Source organism: Nerophis lumbriciformis, linkage group LG08 (genome assembly GCF_033978685.3).
Source record: "Nerophis lumbriciformis linkage group LG08, RoL_Nlum_v2.1, whole genome shotgun sequence".
Taxonomy (NCBI): domain Eukaryota; kingdom Metazoa; phylum Chordata; class Actinopteri; order Syngnathiformes; family Syngnathidae; genus Nerophis; species Nerophis lumbriciformis.
Genome location: NC_084555.2, coordinates 18,417,501 through 18,436,828, shown reverse-complemented (window position 1 = coordinate 18,436,828; position 19,328 = coordinate 18,417,501). Strand labels below are relative to the sequence as shown.

At 38.9% G+C, this 19,328-nt stretch overlaps 2 protein-coding genes across 3 annotated transcripts in view; one reads left to right on the top strand and one right to left on the bottom strand.

Annotated features, from left to right (window-relative positions):
- The window catches only part of ltk (leukocyte receptor tyrosine kinase), a 132,096-nt gene extending 121,803 nt beyond the window's left edge, over positions 1-10,293 (top strand). Inside the window, exons 26-29 of the mRNA XM_061968382.2 lie at positions 660-761; positions 4,580-4,714; positions 4,791-4,881; positions 8,707-10,293. Coding sequence (XP_061824366.1) covers positions 660-761; positions 4,580-4,714; positions 4,791-4,881; positions 8,707-9,705 — 1,327 coding nt within the window. The 3' untranslated portion in view covers positions 9,706-10,293. The remainder of the gene's footprint in view (positions 1-659; positions 762-4,579; positions 4,715-4,790; positions 4,882-8,706) is intronic.
- Positions 10,294-12,513: 2,220 nt separating this feature from the next.
- The window catches only part of itpka (inositol-trisphosphate 3-kinase A), a 33,597-nt gene continuing 26,782 nt past the window's right edge, over positions 12,514-19,328 (bottom strand). For both annotated transcript variants that reach the window (XM_061968380.1, XM_061968381.1), the window contains one exon: positions 12,514-19,009. In XM_061968380.1, the coding sequence (XP_061824364.1) occupies positions 18,791-19,009 (219 nt within the window). In that variant the 3' untranslated portion in view covers positions 12,514-18,790. The remainder of the gene's footprint in view (positions 19,010-19,328) is intronic.

Here is a 19,328-nt window from a genome sequence, read left to right as displayed (position 1 = left end):
ACCTCAATTTAATTACCCACTGAGTCTTCTATAGTCGCTAGGTGTGTAGTGCCAAAGTGGCACATGGCGCTTGTTGGCGTGACCCCTGTATGAAGAGACAAAAGGTCAAATAATTAAATTCTTTACATAGAGTAAAAAAAAACCTGCACAAACAGGCTTGTGCAGCAAAGCAAAAGCTAATATTTCAGCCAGCAATGGAAAGAAGCAACAGGTGAACCTAAATAGACTTGACTGGAAATAGAATACAGGTGTGATGGCAGTGCAAAACAAGGAGTCCAACAGTAAGTAGCACCAAAATAAGAGCACCAGGACATGAAAAGAAAATAACTAACAAAGTCCAAACTGTCATGTGGGATCATGACATGTGTTATTAAGTCCACAAGATGGCAGTAGCTGCATTTGAAGTATTGAAATATACTTGCACTGGCCAAAGAGATCTACGTTTTCCTTTCCACTTTCTCAAGCACACCAAATCATTATTAAAAATTCAAATATTAAGATGTTTTAGTGGGTTTTAACAGCCTCTCTCTAATCAGGTAAATAGATGCTATACTATAATTAAGAGTATTCACGGTACTATTGCAATTGTTTTGTACTTGATACATTCATGTATTTTGTTAAAGTCAAGTGTATTTCCATTGTTGTTTGTTGGTGTTCAGAGCCAGCTACTACAGGAAAGGTGGTCGTGCCATGCTGCCTGTCAAGTGGATGCCACCTGAGGCCTTCATGGAGGGAATCTTCACCTGCAAGACCGATACATGGTGGACACAAACCCCATATCATATACAATAACCAGCACTAACATTAAGCACAGTTTTAATGGATACTTTACATGACATTTAAAGATGATTTTAATGCTTAAAAAAAAAAAAAAAGTGTTTTACGGGGCCAAATCACAGAGTAATTAATAAAGTCCACAGGTCAAAAACAATATTTTACCAGATGGCAGCGGTGTCCAAACTTTTGTTTTTGAAGGATGCGGGTGGGAAGTGGTGCACTTAGATTTTTTTACACCCACATTTGTACATTTAAAATCCTAACATCAATTCAACCTAGGTCAATACATGCTTAAATATCTGAGAAAAACGTGTTACTGGTGACAAAGCGAATTAGTGTAATATCTAACACTATATCCCTATATATTGTTGCAGTGTTTCTTAACCATTGTTGGGCCGCACAAAATATCTGTTTCTCAGCTGTGGTCTGTTTGGGCTGCAGTTGTAATACACTTTTCCACCACTTGTGGCAGTAATGACAATCTCAAACAAACAAAATGTCTGGGGCTAAAGTCATAAAGAAGTTTCTTAAAGGCAAAAAATATGACCAAAGTAGTGATGCTGTATTTTTATTATTAATTTAGTTAATTTAATTTAGAACAAATCAATTGTAAGTAAATGTATTTTGTGTAGGTTATTTATGAGTTCCTTCTTATACAGCAGTGGTCCCCAACCACCGGGCCGCACAAGAAATTAAAATTATTATTATTATATATTTTTTTTTAATTAAACCAACATAAAAAACACAATATATACATTATATATCAATATAGATCAATACAGTCTGTAGGGATACAGTCCGTAAGCACACATGATTGTATTTCTTTATGAAAAAAATAATAATAATAATAATTTTTTTGAAAAACACCTCCCACCCCCGGTTTGTGGGACACATTTTCAAGTGTTGACCGGTCCGCGGCTACAAAAAGGTTGGGGACCACTGTTATACAGTATATTTGGTTAGTACCTTTTTTTCATCAGCCTGACCTATGCCAAAGGTGTATGTAGTAAATAAATAAGAATCTTTGTGATCAACACATGGTTTCGTATCATTTGACTCTAGGGGTGTAACGATTCGTTTTAACAACAATTTGATTTGCGTGGTTGCCGATACGATTCAGGGACGATGTATATATATATTTTTTAGAATGACACGATCCCAAACGGTTCATTGTTTTGAAATTGATTCAGTGACTTTTTCGCAAAACAAATCAAGCAGTGTGACTGTGAAATAAATACAGAATACTGGACACTGCAGGTGAAGTTTTCTATATCCCTGTTATTTCTTGTAAGGTAATGGATACAAACAGGCAAGTAAACAACAATTACCGTATTTTTCGGACTAAAAGTCGCATTTTTTTTCATAGTATGGCAGGTGCGACTTATACTCAGGTGCGACTTATGTGTGAAATTATTAACACATTACCGTAAAATATCAAATATTATTTAGCTCATTCACGTAAGAGACGAGACGTATAAGATTTCATGGGATTTAGTGATTAGGAGTGACAGATTGTTTGGTAAACGTATAGCATGTTCTATATGTTATAGTTATTTGAATGACTCTTACCATAATATGTTACGTTAACATACCAGGCACGTTCTCAGTTGGTTATTTATGCCTCATATAACGTACACTTATTCAGCCTGTTGTTCACTATTCTTTATTTATTTTAAATTGTCTTTCAAATGTCTATTTTTGGTGTTGGGTTTTATCAAATACATTTCTCCCAAAAATGCGACTTATACTCTAGTGCGACTTATATATGTTTTTTCCTTCTTTATTATGCATTTTCGGCCGGTGCGACTTATACTCCGGAGCGACTTATACTCCGAAAAATACGGTAATTAGATTAAAAATATATACAGTATATATCGTTTGACTGCACTATTTCAAACTCAACCTGATGAGTCAGACGATCTGTTCTGGCGAATAATTCACAACAACACAAATTAAAGGCCTACTGAAACCCACTACTACCGACCACGCAGTCTGATAGTTTATATATCAATGATGAAATCTTAACATTGCAACATAGCTTACGAAAGTGCAATTTAAAATTTTGCGCGAAATATCTTGCTGAAAACGTCTCGGTATGATGACGTCAGCGCGTGACGTCACGGATTGTGGAGGACATTTTGGGACAGCATGGTGGCCAGCTATTAAGTCGTCTGTTTTCATCGCAAAATTCCACAGTATTCTGGACATCTGTGTTGGTGAATCTTTTGCAATTTGTTCAATGAACAATGGAGACAGCAAAGAAGAAAGCTGTAGGTGGGAAGCGGTGTATTCCTTTTTTATTATGCATTTTCGGCCGGTGCGACTTATACTCCGGAGCGACTTATACTCCGAAAAATACGGTAATGGCCAATGCATTTACATTTTATTGAATAAAGTACAACCAACACTTTAGGTTGAATTAACAAGAGGAAACCTCTTCTGCTCACATTTTCAACATTCAAGTAATTTTCAATAAAAGTACAGTACCCAACATTTTAACAGTAGATTTACCTGCTAAGTAAAGTTTCCCTACCTGGCTATACAGTATCTGTTCTCCGCCCTGGCGTCGCAGATTACGGACAGTGTTGCAGGTGTGCGGAAGCATGTATGCCCCCTCATCCCTGTTGATGGTGTTGGTCCATTGCTTCCTCATTTCCATAGCCTCCTTTATTAATTTCTTCTATTTATTTATTTTTCATCAAATGGCTTATTATTGGATGCCAGTTCATGTTGTTGTGTTCTGGAAGTCAGTGCGTCACCTAACTTGCTCCGCTGTCACTTGCTGTGTAGCGGCCACGTCTTTTGTTGTGGCTTTAAATTAGTGTGTTGTGTCGTTTCTATTTGTTGCGGCTTTTGCAATCGTGCTGTAACTCAAAGCTGTTGTGTTGTAATTAATGATAGCGTCTTGTGTCTTGTAACCTTTCTCGACCGCCGTAGACAGCTACCATTTTTGTTTTGATGATGCCACAGATAGGAAAATAGACGTTTAACGTCCTTACTTTTTTAAATGTGTTAAACTATATATAAAGTCTTTAATTCAATGTTAACCTTTTTAAAGTATGGATAACATGGGTAGATTCCCTTTTAAAATTATCTTAGATCGATACCTATCTTCCGGAAGGCAAAATTTGCCGAGCACAGTTCGATATACTTAAAATTTTGGAATATAAATCAATCTATCAATGTATCGATCAATCGTTACAGCCCTATTTGACAAGTTTGGTTAGATATAATATATTGAACATGATTAAAATCAAGAGTGTAGATGATTAATTCAGTGTTAATATTTGAGTGGGTAGAACAGTTGGGCCCCAAAGTCAAAAAGGAGAAGAACCCCTTTATTAAAGAATACACTTTATTTGTACAATATGGACTCCCCTGGCATACATCATGATAATTACAGTAAAATTGGGCCTGGACCATTTTTGGTTTTACTTCTTAACAGACGCTGTATGTATTTTAGGAATCAGATTGGAAAAAAGACAACAGTGTAAATGCAAAAAACATAACTTTGAAGTATTATGTTGAAGCGCAAAATAATTGGGAGAAATCAAACTTTTTTTAATTATGGAGTGATTTTTCCTTTTGGGCGTGATGATACAAAAGCAACTAAAGCAAAAACAATATTACAATATTACATTTTTAATGTTCTGCACACAGTTAGACACACTTGACCATCTTTTGTAATTTCTTATTCTGAAAAACTTTCTAAACGATAGGATTTGTGTGGGGTTTGTTCCAGGACAAGAGGGCCGAATTGTGACACAAATCGACTCATGGTGGTCTTTGTCGCCCTCCTTAGGTCATTTGGGGTACTGCTATGGGAGATCCTCTCTCTGGGTTACATGCCGTACCCCTGTAAGACCAACCAGGAGGTGCTGGAGTTTGTCACCAGTGGAGGCAGGATGAACCCTCCAGAGGGCTGCCCGGGCCCTGTGTGAGTACTGATGAGGCTTTAATAAAGCGCTGAGTCGTCAAAATAACAGGCCGTCTATTTCTGAATGTACATTTAGCTATCGGATCATGACCCAGTGTTGGCAACATTGTCCGGAACACCGGCCCAACTTCTCCACTATACTCGAGAGAATCAACTATTGCACTCAGGTATGGTATATACAAGACACTCCATTAGGCACATGTGATCCCGTTTAACCCTCAAGGAGTGTAGAACTATAAACGTTTAATATCTGAATTTGAAATAAAAATGTTAAAATTGAATGTCGGGAAAAATGAGCAAAAATATACCTAAAAAGACGAAAAAGTACCTAATATACTCTAAAGCAGGGGCCCCAAACTTTTTGACTTGGCGGCCACATTGGATTAAAAAAATTTGGCCGGGGGCTGGGCTATCTATTCATGTTTATACCGTATTTTCCGGACTCTATACAAGCCATCCATCCATCCATTTCTACCGCTTAGTCCCTTCGGGGTCGCGGGGGGCGCTGGAGCCTATCTCACCTACAATCGGGCGGAAGGCGGCGTACACCCTGGACAAGTCGCCACCTCATCACAGGGCCAACACAGATAGACAGACAACATTCACACTCACATTCACACACTAGGGCCCATTTAGTGTTGCCAATCAACTTATCCCCAGGTGCATGTCTTTGGAGGTGGGAGGAAGCCGGAGTACCCGGAGGGAACCCACGCAGTCACGGGGAGAACATGCAAACTCCACACAGAAAGACCCCGAGCCTGGGGATCGAACCCAGGAGACTCAGGCAAAAGTCAATACAAAAAGATTTAATAACAAAGGGAGCACAAAGGTGTGGAAAAAAACTCTTAAAAAAACTCTGTAAGTCCAAAAGATTAACAAAAAGCCGTGATGAAAGAAGATTGGGAAAAACAAGGTAAGAAAAAAGTGGCAAAGCCACTAAACAAACCTGGGAAAAGGTCAAAAGTAAAAACTTGCTTGACAAGACAGGCAAAGGTCTGTAAACCAACACAGACTAGAGAAGCAAAGCAGGCATCGAACTCAGACACTGGACCAGGCATGGCAGAGGAACTATCCGCTGACCAGCGTCGACAACATGGCTCATGCTGCCTTCTATTTACCTGGGAAGTGGAGCTGGGAATGACGTCACACCCGAGTTGTGAGCACTCCAGTTACGATGCCGGAAATTAAGAGGGCCACATCCACGGAAGCTATTTTTGCGCGTGCCTTGTCTGAATATAATAACTACTTTTTCTGCAACCTTCAAACACGCTGGATGAAGAGATAACACAGATGCTATTGCTGGCGACGTACAGCGTGTATACCACATTAAATACATGGAGAGTACACTACAGTGACGCTACCATGTTTAAACCTACAATACATTGTATTTTAGGTCAGGAAAAAACACAGAGGCTATTTCATCCCTACAAGCCTGTTTCGCAGGTTTCCCTGCTCTTCAGGGGATTTAGATACAATACATTGTATATGGCTGATTTACTGTGACAACAACTAATCAGAAGAAAACATCATTATTTACATCCAGAGCAGACATCTTTGAAACCAACTCGGGAGTGGTGAGAATGCTCCGACTTCCTTAGTCGAAAATCAGACGTCCAGGAGCGTTCTAGTTGAAATTCCCACAGGGAACTCGGAAATTCCGACTTCCCAGTAGTACTCAGCCTGATTGCAGAGTGTAGTCAGTTGCCCCAGGAACACCAAATATGGGCTCTGCAGCACAAGACATGTTCGGAGCAGATCTGGCATGCTGAATACAGAAACATGACATGCGGTAGAAGATGGATGGATGGACATAGATGAAATGTAGAGATGCATTTTTGTTTGCAGTTAATTATTGTCTTCTTTAAAAACGAACATTACATATGAATGTTATGTATAGCTATTATGGCGGAAGAAGGCTGCAGCAGAAAAGGGTCCCCAGTCGTCTTGGACTCCATGCCACTGAACTCTGACCCGAATCTGTCAAGGATCGTGTGGTGACTGTCTGTGCACCAGTCTCCCCACGTAAAACGAAGTCACGCACAGGCATCCTCCATAAAGGGATACACCCCTACCAGGATGGTCATACTAGTTCGAGTGACCGCCGATAAGATAAGATAGCTATTATGTCAATGTTTACCTTATGAGGGAGATTGTTTTCTCCAATACTGCATCGTTTTATTAAAGTGTATTATCTTATAAAGTAATTACAAAAATGTTACAAATTATTTGAGGCACATGGTACCTGTTGAAAAGTCTGGTTCATTCATTGCTATTGTAAAAGATATGATTAACCAATGAATGCTAAAAAGCATCTACACATAGTATTCTGAATATTATTCAGCCCTGTTTTTTCGTCCGCCTTCTTCTCGCGCATTTCTCATGCGATTAAAACCATTCCACTTTACACGCATGTCGCCCTTTTATTTATTTCCCAAAATTCCAACATTTCCTGGAATTCCTGGACAATTTTTCAAACATCCATAATTACCACATTTTGTTACCGATTCAAACCATTCCACTAACCCTGGACTTTCAAATTAACAATTTTTAAAGTTCCAAAAATTGCCGCATTTTCCTAAATCCCCAATCATTTTTTTTCCCCATGGAAATTTTTTTCTAAATTCCACATTTCCTACATTTCTCAACTGATGCAAACAGTTCCAAAGTCAAAATGCTTCTTACTAATTGCTAATTGGGAGCTAATTTTGCAGGTATACATATGTTGTTACTTCAACAATATGTTAGCATGCTAAAATTAGATATCCAAATTTATTCTCAGGTTTTGCAGGTACACACGGTCACTTTTTTTTTTTTTTTTACTTTATTCATGCTAATGTTAGCATGCCAACTTAAAAACAAATTTAGGTTTTCACCTCAGCCACATATTGTGTCTTCATCAATGTAAGTACATTTCCTAAATGTTGCAGGTATACTCATAGTCACATATTGTGTTACTTCATTCATGCTAACATTAACATGAAAAAGTTTTTTCTCAAATTTTGCAGGTGTACTTTTCAGTCACATATATTGTAACTTCATCATTGGTAATGTTAGCGTGCCAACTTTTTTTCTCAAACTTTGCAGGTGCACACCTTAGAGTCACATATTTTGTTACTTCATTCATGCTAATGTTAACATGTTACTGTTAGCATGCTAACATTAGCATGCCAACATTTTCCTTACATTTTTGTTAGTTCATCAATGTTGATGTAAACATGCCACTGTTAGCATATCAACTTTTTTTTCTCAAATTTTGCAGGTATACACCTCAAAGTCACATTATGTTACTTTGCCCATGCTAATGGAGCATGCTAACTTTTTTCTAAAATTTTTCAGATATACACCCCAGCGTCACATATTTTGTTACTTCATTCATGCTAATGTTAGCATGTTACTGTGAGTATGCTAACATTAGCGTGCCAACTTTTTTTCTCAAATTTTGCAGGTCCTATACTTCTGTCACTTATTTTGTTATTTCATGAATGTAAATGTAACAAGCCACTGTTAGCATGTCAACTTTCTTTCACAGATTTTGCAGGTATACACCTCAGAGTCACATATGTTGTTACTTTGTCCATGCTAATGCTACCATGCTAACATTAGCATGCTAGCTTTATTTTGCAAATTTTTGCAGATGTACACTCCAGAGTCATATAGTTTGATAATTGGTGCATGCTAACATTAGCATGCTAGCGTCTTTAGGTCATTTCACATACAAGCACAGAAGAGTCATATTTTTTCTATCTGGCTACCATGAATCAATTTAAGTGGACCCCGACTTAAAAAAGTTGAAAAACGTATTCGGGTGTTACCATTTAGTGGTCAATTGTACGGAATATGTACTGTACTGTGCAATCTACTAATAAAAGTCTCAATCAATCAATCAATGCTAACTGTTAGTGTTTCAGTCTGGCTTTGGCTTTTCAGCATTTCCCAATCTAGTATTGATTTGTTCCTTCATCTTTCCACCAATGCATCTTGTCTCGCTTCAGGACCCAGATGTGATCAGTACACCCCTCCCAGTGGAATATCGGCCCACCGCAGACGACGATGGCGGCGCAGCCATCCTCCCCTCTAATCACACGCCCGGCAACTTCACTCCCCTCCCCATCTCCTTGGTCTCCTCCTCTTCCTCCCAGCTTGGCCAAATGGCGCCCTCAACTCTTCTCTCGCAGCCCGCCAAGCCTTGCCTCTTCCTCCAGAGAAGCCAGCCCATCCAGCAGGAGGCGACGTTGTGCCAGGACGTTCTCACAGAGAACGAGCCCATCCCGCCGGCTCCTGGGGGCCACTGGCTCCACCCTGAGCCTCCCCTGCAGCTACCCAAAAACAGCCAATCCTGGGGGAGCCAACGGCTGAAGAACAAAACTAAGAATTTGTGGAACCCGACGTACGGCTCGTGGGTTTTGGATAGCTTCATGGTGAAGAAGACCCTGGCTCCCACTCAGTCCGTTCCCCTCCCAAGCCCCCCTTCTACTTCCTGCAGCGCACCAGCTGTTCAGTCCGGCAGTGCAGCCACAGAGTCCAACCAGGCAGGCGATGAAATCTCCAAACATCCCAGCTTCTGCTCTTCTCCATTGCCTCCCCGCCGGGGTCCGATCGCACCCAATGGGGACTCCAATAAGAGCGAAAACAGCGGCGGGCAGTCAACGGGCGCCACGGACCTAGCGAAGCTCCACAGTTTCACCTGCGGTAACGTCAACTACGCCTACGACGAGCAAAGCTACGAGGCGGAGAGCTTGCCCTTGGTGGTCCAGACTAAAGCCCCGGACGTCCTCAAAAACACCATCTCTGCCCCCAGCGTGTCCTCGGGCTTCGGGCTGTCCCTGGGCCTGAACGCGTCCTCCTCCTTCTGCATGCCCAAGCTGCTGCTCAAGCGCCACGCCAGCTACGGACACGAGGACGTGAGACGACACGCAAAAGCCGAGAAGCCCACGCGAGACCGAGACTCTGGGTTCTCTCTGTCCGAAGACCTGAGCGTCACCCCGATCTAGGACTGAACCTCTACTAGGTTTTGTGGGTAAACATCATTCATTGACAAACACAGCCTTGTTAAAGTAGCAGCTTTTAACAGCATGATGGGCATACTTGCCAACCCTCCCGAATTTTCCGGGAGACTCCCGAAATTCAGCACTTCTCCCGAAAACCTCCCGGGATAAATATTCTCCCGAAAATCTCTCGATTTTCAGCCGGAGCTGGAAGCCACGCCCCCTCCAGCTCCTTGCGGACCTGAGTGAGGACAGCCTTTTTTCAGACAGGAGGACAACAGGGTGACAAGAACTAAATCATCCAGACTAGAGATAAATTGTATTATTATGTTTATCTTACCTCAAAATAAATATATTTATTAATTTTAAAAAAAGAAGAAAAAAAAAACATTTTTACTTTATTTTGCTAAAAACATCAAAATTAATTGTATTTTTGTTTGTATTTTTTCCTGACTCCTTATCACATCCAGCCATAGAATTATACATTAAAATAAACATATTTGAATTAATTGATTTTAAATTATCATAATAATTCATTTAAAATGACCATATTTAATTATTAAAGTAATTGCTTGTTTATCAACAACTTTAGCATTTTATTCATTACATTTTGAAACTCTCAGAAGCCAAGTTATGTTATATTCTTTAATATTTATTTATGCAAGTTTGAAGTATCAATTATCTAAACAAAGTTTTGTTTGCATATTTTCAGGATATATATATATATATATATATATATATATATATATATATATATATATGTATATATATATATATATATATATATGTGTGTATGTATATATATATATATATATGTATGAAATACTTGACTTGGTGAATTCTAGCTGTCAACATACTCCTCCCCTCTTAACCACTCCCCCAACCACGCCCCGCCCCACCCCCGACCACGCCCCCACCCCCCACCTCCCGAAATCGGAGGTCTCAAGGTTGGCAAGTATGATGATGGGACATTAAAAAAAACCAACCTTCTCAAATAATCAACCATTATTTTGACCAAGTACCACCTCAGGAAAAAACTAAGTACCAACATAATGACCAATATTAAAATATAATAGCATAGTAGGCCTAATTATTTATTAAAAATAAGGCAGAGGTTTTATTTAGCAAGTATATTTAATGTTTGGCCACTGTAACATTACACACAGTTTGAACAGTCACACTGTGTTTGAGTATTTAATCAAGTGATTCTTTGGTGTACCACTAGATGCAGCCCGAGTACCACTAGTGGTACATGTGCCACAGCGTGTGCTCTGTGTCAAGCATTATTGGTGTAACAATAATGCTGTCCGGGTGGAAATCGGGAGAAATATAAGAGAATGGCTGACCCCAGAGATTTTTGGGATAGCTACTGAAATTCGAGACTCTCCTGAAAAAAATCGCGAGGGTTGGCAAGTCTGCTGTTACTTCCCATAATGTAACTATTTTTATTATGGGCCTGCTGCGAATCAAAGAGCCTGCTCACAGCTCCTAATGGGTCATACCATGCTAATGTTTTGGCTAACATTTTGGCTAATTGTATTTGTTTGAACCTAAAAATTATGAATGTTGAGGCTTGGCACCATTTTACATGTATGCTAACTTTTCCTGTGTTTGTATGCTAACATTAGCAGGTTGATGTTTTATGCTAACATTTGAGCTCATTTTAATCAATGAAACGTAAAGATCAAAGATGTTATACTTGACGCATTCTCAAGGGTATGCTGACTGCTTCTATGTTCACATTAACATGCTAACATTTTATGCTATCAATTTAGCTAAGTATTTATGTTCAAACCAAAAATTCATGGATTTTCACGCCATCTTGCAAGTATGATAACATTTTCTATGTTAGCAAGCTAATATTGGCTAATATGTTTGCAATTGAAATGATGTTAATTAAACCTAAAAATCATGGATTTTAATATTTGGCGCCATCGAGCAAGTATGCTAATTTTTTCTGTTTGCATGCTAACATTAGCATGCTAATTTCTTTTGCTAGCATTTTCACTCATTTGTTTAGACATAAAAATCATGGACTTTCTTACTTGGTGATGGCTTCTTTGTTAGCATGCTAACATTAAAATATTATTATGCTAACCTTAGGATAGTAGCTTTTTTTCAGTTAATTTGCTTTAAAACAACTGCCCAAAATGGACCAAGTCGGTCTTCAAGCAACGCTTGCGTGAGGTTCACAACACAGACAGCAGGCCCATCAGGATCTCGCTGGGAATTTATTTATTTTTATTTTTTACTGTAGTTCTATTATATTGTATCAAAAAGCTGCTATTTTAACGAGACTGTTGTTGTTGTTTTTGCATTGCAATGCTGGTATAGAAGAAACTCTCACACACTCTCCTGCGCTGTGATAAGTCCGAGAGCTGTACTCTTTTTCTTTCTTTGGACGTTTTTCTCTTGTGCTTCTTCTTCCAAACGTTGTCTCCAAGATGCTGAAATGTAGACATTTTAAGGCATCAAACTTTTTATTCACTGAGCACACACACACACACACACACACACACCACAACTACTACAGTACGATATTGTATATTTTTCTACTAAGAACTCCTGTAGAAGAAAAATACATTTTAGACAAAGAGCCTAACGAAGCATTTCATCCACATTTACTGCTATTGTTGTCATGGAGACGTCACGCTATTAACTATCAGGACCCACAGTTGGTGGCTGTAGGTTCAGGATTTTGGTACTTGTCCAATATTAAGTACTATGTTGGTTTGTTTTCTCCCAATACTTTTTTCTTTAATTTGTTGGTCATGATTATAATCAGATTACAACACAGGACAAATATGTTGGTTAATCAGAAAATACATAAGTATTTAATATATAAATACAATATAAGATCATGTTAAAATTACAACAAACAATACAATGAAACCCTTTTATGACATACACCAAATACAAAAATACTATTGGGTTTTTGTCCCCAAAGCCCAGCTGTATCCAATAAAAACATACAACAGTTTTAAACAATACAGCAGAAAAACTTTAATTGAGAAAATAAAGCAAAAAAAAATAACGCGCTTGTCACGCTAATGTCGATCCAACGTGTGGACGTTGTAATCGTTCCCCCTGCCTCCTACTGTAGAGTATTGCTATTGTGGTTCAATTGTATTATTATTTCTTGAATTAAACACAATTTGATGTGTTTATTGCTGACGTTTTAGAAGGGAAGGAGAGCAAATTTGTGGACAAAAGCTAGTGAGTTCTTTTAAAGCTGCTTTTAGAGCTCCTTCTTTGTGGTCCTCGAGCTAAGCTAATAGCTAAAGATATAGCGAAGCTAAGCTAATAGCTCAATTCAGAACTCAGGTGGCGTCAATCTTATAAGTAAGTATACTTTACAAAATACAGAATTTACATTTTAAGGAGCTGGATGTTGTTGTACTTTGTGGCTATTTTCTTTTAAACTCAAGAGTCGCATGTAGCTAAGATATTCGTCTTGATTTTCAATGTTCAAAATGACAAATATATACAATGTTAACATGTTTTGCTATTTTCATACGCTCTATACACTGGACTAACATTTGTATTTTTTACTCGTCATTTTTAGCCATAAAATGTATATTATCGCCTTGTAGTGAATCACTGCCATACTGCGACACCGGTGTTGTAGTACCCACGTTTACTCGGCAGAGGGAGGTATTCGGCTGTGACATAATGTACCGCCAAGCTGCTCTGTCGACCTCAGTCTTGTGTGCTAAATCACATATACAACGATAATATATATATTCTGTATTTATGATTTATTCTTGTGGATTGTGTATCATTAACCGCAGTATGTTTGACCTGGAAATTTTTTTACAATGTTTGACTTTTCACATGTTGAAACCTGCTGATATTTGGTTGCTAAAGGTGAATTGAATGATTAACCTATTTCCTTGTCTTAACACTGATTATACATTTTATTTCACATTGTTTTGTTTTCACGTCGCTAAAGTGTAAACTCTATGCAATGTAACGTGTCTTTCATAATTTGCATCTAACCAAAATGTGCCCAAAAGTAAATAAACTTATACCAACCCTATATGTATTTCTGGGGTACAATTATTCCTTTATTTTCTGCCCCTAGAAGCAGAAAAGGACTGCACAGGAACCCATCAGGATGCCGCAATAGTGTTTTACTGTTAAAGGTAAAACATTTTTTTACATTTTCCTTAATTTTTTTTTGCATTTCACAATATTCCAATATGTTTTATCTATGTATTCAGCAAGGGAAAGAGCAATGAAAACTCAATACAAGGAGTGACCACTTCAAAAATAATACAAACCCCAAAACCAGTGAAGTTGGAACGTTGTGTAAATCGTAAATAAAAACAGAATTCAATGATTTGCAAATCTTTTCCAACCTATATTCAATTGAATAGACTGCAAAGACAAGATACTCAACGTTCGAACTGGAAAACTTTGTTATTTTTTGCAAATATTAGCTCATTTGGAATTTGATGCCTGCAACATGTTTAAAAAAAGCTGGCACAAGTGGCAAAAAAGACTGAGAAAGTTGAGGAATGCTCATCAAACACTTATTTGGAACATCCCACAGTTGAACAGGCTAATTGGGGACAGGTGGGTGCCATGATTGGGTATAAAAGCAGCTTCCATGAAATGCTCAGTCATTCACAAATAAAGATGGGGCGAGGGTCACCACTTTGTCAACAAATGCGTGAGCAAATTGTCGAACAGTTTAAGAACATTTTTCAATGAGCTTTGCAAGGAATTTAGGGATTTCACCATCTACCGTCCGTAATATTATCAAAAGGTTCAGAGAATCTGGAGAAATCACTGCACGTAAGCAGCTAAACCCGTGACCTTCGATCCCTCAGGCTGTACTGCATCAAAAAGCGACATCAGTGTGTAAAGGATATCACCACATGGGCTCAGGAACACTTCGGAAAACCACTGTCAGTAACTACAGTTCGTCGCTACATCTGTAACTGCAAGTTAAAACTCTACTATGGAAAGCCAAAGCCATTTACAACAACACCCAGAAACACAGCTGGCGTCGCTGGGCCCGAGCTCATCTAAGATGGACTGATGCAAAGTGGAAAAGTGTTCTGTCGTCTGACTCGGCCACATTTAAAAAAAAAATTGAAACTTTGGACGTCGTGTCCTCCGGGAACAAAGAGGAAAATAACCATTCAGACTGTTATAGGCGCAAAGTTCAAAAGCCAGCATTTGTGATGGTATGGGGGTGTATTAGTGCCCAAGACATGGGTAACTTACACATCTGTGAAGGCACCATTAATGGTAACAGGTACATACAGGTTTTGGAGCAACATATGTTGCCATCCAAGCAACGTTGTCATGGACGCCCCTGCTTATTTCAGGAAGACAATGCCAAGCTACGTGTTACAACAGCGTGGCTTCATAGTAAAAGACTGTGGGTACCAGACTGGCCTGCCTGTAGTCCAGACCTGTCTCCCATTGAAAATGTGTGGTACAATATGAAGACAAAAATGCCACAATGGAGACTCCGGACTGTTGAACAACTTAAGCTGTACATCAAGCAAGAATGTGAAAGAATTCCACCTGAAAAAGCTTCAAAAATTGGTCTCCTCAGTGTTAATGCATGTTGTTGGACAGACGTAAAAAATTTACCTACATTCTAAATACATTGTTAACATTATGAAAACTATCTTAACATGAAATTAGTAATCTCTACACTTTTTGAATCCAATATAATAATGCTATCAGTGGCCATAATACTAAGCAGGTTTGGTCTCATCTATAGGCCAATACTACTGTAGTATGGATATTTTTACTTCACTTAGCCATTTAATGCTAAATGTATGAAAAATATGTTTTGGAATATGCTTAAAAAACACAAAAATCTTACATTCCTAACTCTTAATGACACAAAAAAGATGGACGATGGTGAGCGCTTTGGGATGCAGGAGGGGCACCTGCTGCTGGTTGAGAGGGATGAAACATTTCAAAATAATTTCTGTCTCCAAAATTATCCAACAACACCAGAAAAAGTTGCTAGCTTTTTTTTTAGAAAATTAGTATCTAGAGGACTACTTGTGCTAAGTTGGCAATACTGATCCCTCCTGCTATGTCTTCTTATTCTCTGACAGACCACGTGCTTATGATTTGTATTAAGAAGCGGCGTTATATGATGCCATCTTGTAGCAGCGAGCTATATTCACAGACAGTCCCATTATAATGTGTTTATTAACCAGAGAGTGAGGATCTTGCTAGTGTGTATCTTCCAATACAAGCGCATTTAAATAAATTACAACTCCAAATGCAGTATCTTTTAAAAGCTCAATATACTAAACTACTTCCATCCATCCATTTTCTACCGCTTGTCCCTCTCGGGGTCGCGGGGGGTGCTGGAGGGGGGAAGGCGGGGTACACCCTGGACAAGTCGCCACCTCATCGCAGGGCCAACACAGATACTTCAAATCAGCAAACTAACTAAAGCTGTGATTAACTTAAAGAATAAAACAACTGTGGGCGTGGGTTAGTGTGGAGGTCATGTGACGCAATCAAAAATCAGCATTCATGTACAATCTGACAATGAATTTTAAAGTAAAAGCATAGTTTCACAATGCCGAGCGGTTGAACTGATGTCAGTTTGTTTACTGTTCTCCTTGAAGGCCTTCACATATAAACATGTCACTTAGTTCCAGGATTACGGCCACCGGAGACCAGGGGTGTCCTAGCTGTTTCCAGCGAATGCTGATATTTTTATATATTCGATATATTTCATAAAAAGGCCGAGGGGACAAGACAGTATCTACTGTACTTACAGCTGAATGTTGGCTAAATTAACCCAGACTGTACACAGAACACACGAAGGTAAAAGGTCAAATCAGCAATAAAAAAGATGAACGACAAGAGTTACATTCAACTTTCATCCCTGTGGTTGGCATGGACACTGTAAGGAGGAAGTCTCAATAATGAGACCACCATGCTGCCTATGTATCACAGTTCATTTCATGGAATATCCTTTCTTTCGTTCTAAGAAAACAATATTTATCCTCCAGTCATTTTCGGTCCAACAGTATAAGATGTCATTCATTCACTTTCTAGTCCATTTTTCTTAAAAGTTAAAGGCACACACTTTTTATTCAGGCGTTTTACTAATTATTTTAAACTCTTAGGTTTTACATTTTTATTCAGTTTTTTTCTCTTTATTTATTGCTATCATTACTACTGTTATTCTCAATCGTGTATTTATTTATTCAAATACTTAAAATATATTATATATTTTTTGCTTCGTGCATGTGTTATTTTTATTGCGTAAAGCACTTTGTGTAGCAACTTGCCTGTGTATGAAAAGTGCTAAAAACAATCAAATCAGATGATTGATTGATTTCTGAGCATTTTACGTTATCTTTTTTTTTAAATGTTCCTTTTCTTTGACGCACTACCATCAGAAGAGTCTGCCTTGTGCTTGGGAGACATAACGGAGGTTAAAGACCGAAAGTTAACTAAATGTTTAGCAATGCACGACTTCGTATTCTTGCACTCACGTATTTTCCGCATCCAGTTCTCTTTTTCTCTTAGAACAATATTAAAGTGAGGCCCTAAGCAGAATTTTAATTTGCAATGAGGCCCCGCTCATTACCAGATTTTTTCTCTTATACTTTTTATTCAAACTTGAATAGGGCTGCAACAATTAATACCAGCTCAGTGGCCTTGTGGTTAGAGTGTCCGCCCTGAGGTCGGTAGGTTGTGAGTTCAAACCCCGGCCGAGTCGTACCAAAGACTACAAAAAATGGGACCCATTGCCTCCCTGCTTGGTACTCAGCATCAAGGGTTGGAATTGGGGGTTTAATCACCAAATGATTCCTGAGCGTGACGCACGCTGCTGCTCACTGCTCCCCTCACCTCTCAGGGGGTGACATGGGGATGGGTCAAATGCAGAGGACATCATTGGAACTTTAACTTTAAATCGATTATTTAAAAAAAACTTTGATTTAAGTTCGGTTGTCTTGTTTCACTTTCCTTTACTTTGACGCACTGCTGGCAGAAGAGTCTGCTTTATGTCTAATAATGGAGGTTAAACTTAAAAAGTGAACTAAAAAGAACCAAAGTGATGTTTAGCATCATGCGACTACGTCTCCGCCCACTTATTTATTGCAACTTGTTCTCATTTTCTATTTGAACAGTACTAACATGGCCGCCCCTGGCTAAATTAGGACTTTAAGCCAAACTTTAACTTTGAGGCCCCGCTCATTAAAAAATGTCACACTTTTTTATTCATGTGAAACCTTTTTTTTTTCTTTTTTTTAACCAAGCTTGAATTTATTTCGATGCATGTTTTGTTCTCAAACGGGACAGAAATTGTTTAATAATATTTTTAAGTGCAAAATAAATTAAACATAATTATAAATAAATTTGCATGGATGTTACTAACCGAAATTCGATCCGAGTTCCCAATCGCCAACGATACAGTGCTACAAGTGACAATAAGTGTTTCCTGTGTAATTTGCCATATTCTTTTCAGTGACGAACTAGGAATGCATTTGCGATAAAATTCAAATGAAACACTTGGTCATTCATTAACTGACTTTTTATATGCGCTTCTTCACGAAAAACAGGGCTCCTCACGGATAGCGGGGCCCTACATCCTGCACAGCGCGTGATCTGCGTATAGGAAGGGGCGGCCCAGAGTAGTGATGATTAATAACGGCGAAATACGGTAAAATGAGGACCGCCTGTATGTATTTAAAGACAAAACTTTAAGTTGTTAAAACTGGATAAGGCTCGATGAGGAGAAAAGCCCTACTTATGTTTGGTAACAGTGTGTAACCATGGCGACAAATAGTTTTGTACAGGCCATAACGTCAAAATACCTCTCGACATGTTTTCTGGGCCGGGTTAACATGCCCAAAATGTATCCGCACTTTGGACACCGCTGCTGTAGGCGATGCAAGTAGGCTACACTTCCTGTGCTGTAGGTGTCCCAATACTTTCTTCCACACGTCTGCTTTTCTTCACATCACATAAAAAAGTTCCACTTTCACAGCCCTAATAAAAAAAAAACTCCCACACCACACCGCACTAAATGTCTCCCTGTGGTGACCTTTCACCCACTTCCTCTGCCGCGTTTACAGTCGAGTCAGGTTTATTCCTGACTGCTCCCTTCGTCGCTCGCAGCCTCCAGGGTGTGGATGAGGTTTCGCAGCCCCCACAGGTATCCGTCCTCGCGGTTGCCCTCTCGCCAGGGAACGTTGTGTTTCAACGTGTGGCCTTCGGGTAGCGCCGTGGTCTTTCCAAAGTCAATAATCCACACCTGCGCGTTGCCCGTGTGGTCGTGGATGAAGAGCAGAGAGCTGCCGATGACCTGGAGGCGACACGACCTCTCTTAAAACATCAAAGCAATATCAACTTTAAATGTTTGATCCAGATTAGGGTCCAAAAATCTGTATTGCGATATATTTTGCAGCCTCTTGCGATAACTATATATCACAAAATATTATTTGGAATATAAATGATAATATAATTATTTCCAAACGGGTTACAAAGGCTCTTAATTTGGCTGCTGACATATTCGGTAACATATTGCATCATTTGCGATTGTATTATTTTGTCAAAACAATTATTGATCTACTTGTTTATTTACTGTTAATATCTGGTTACCTTCTGTTGTAACATGCTCTATA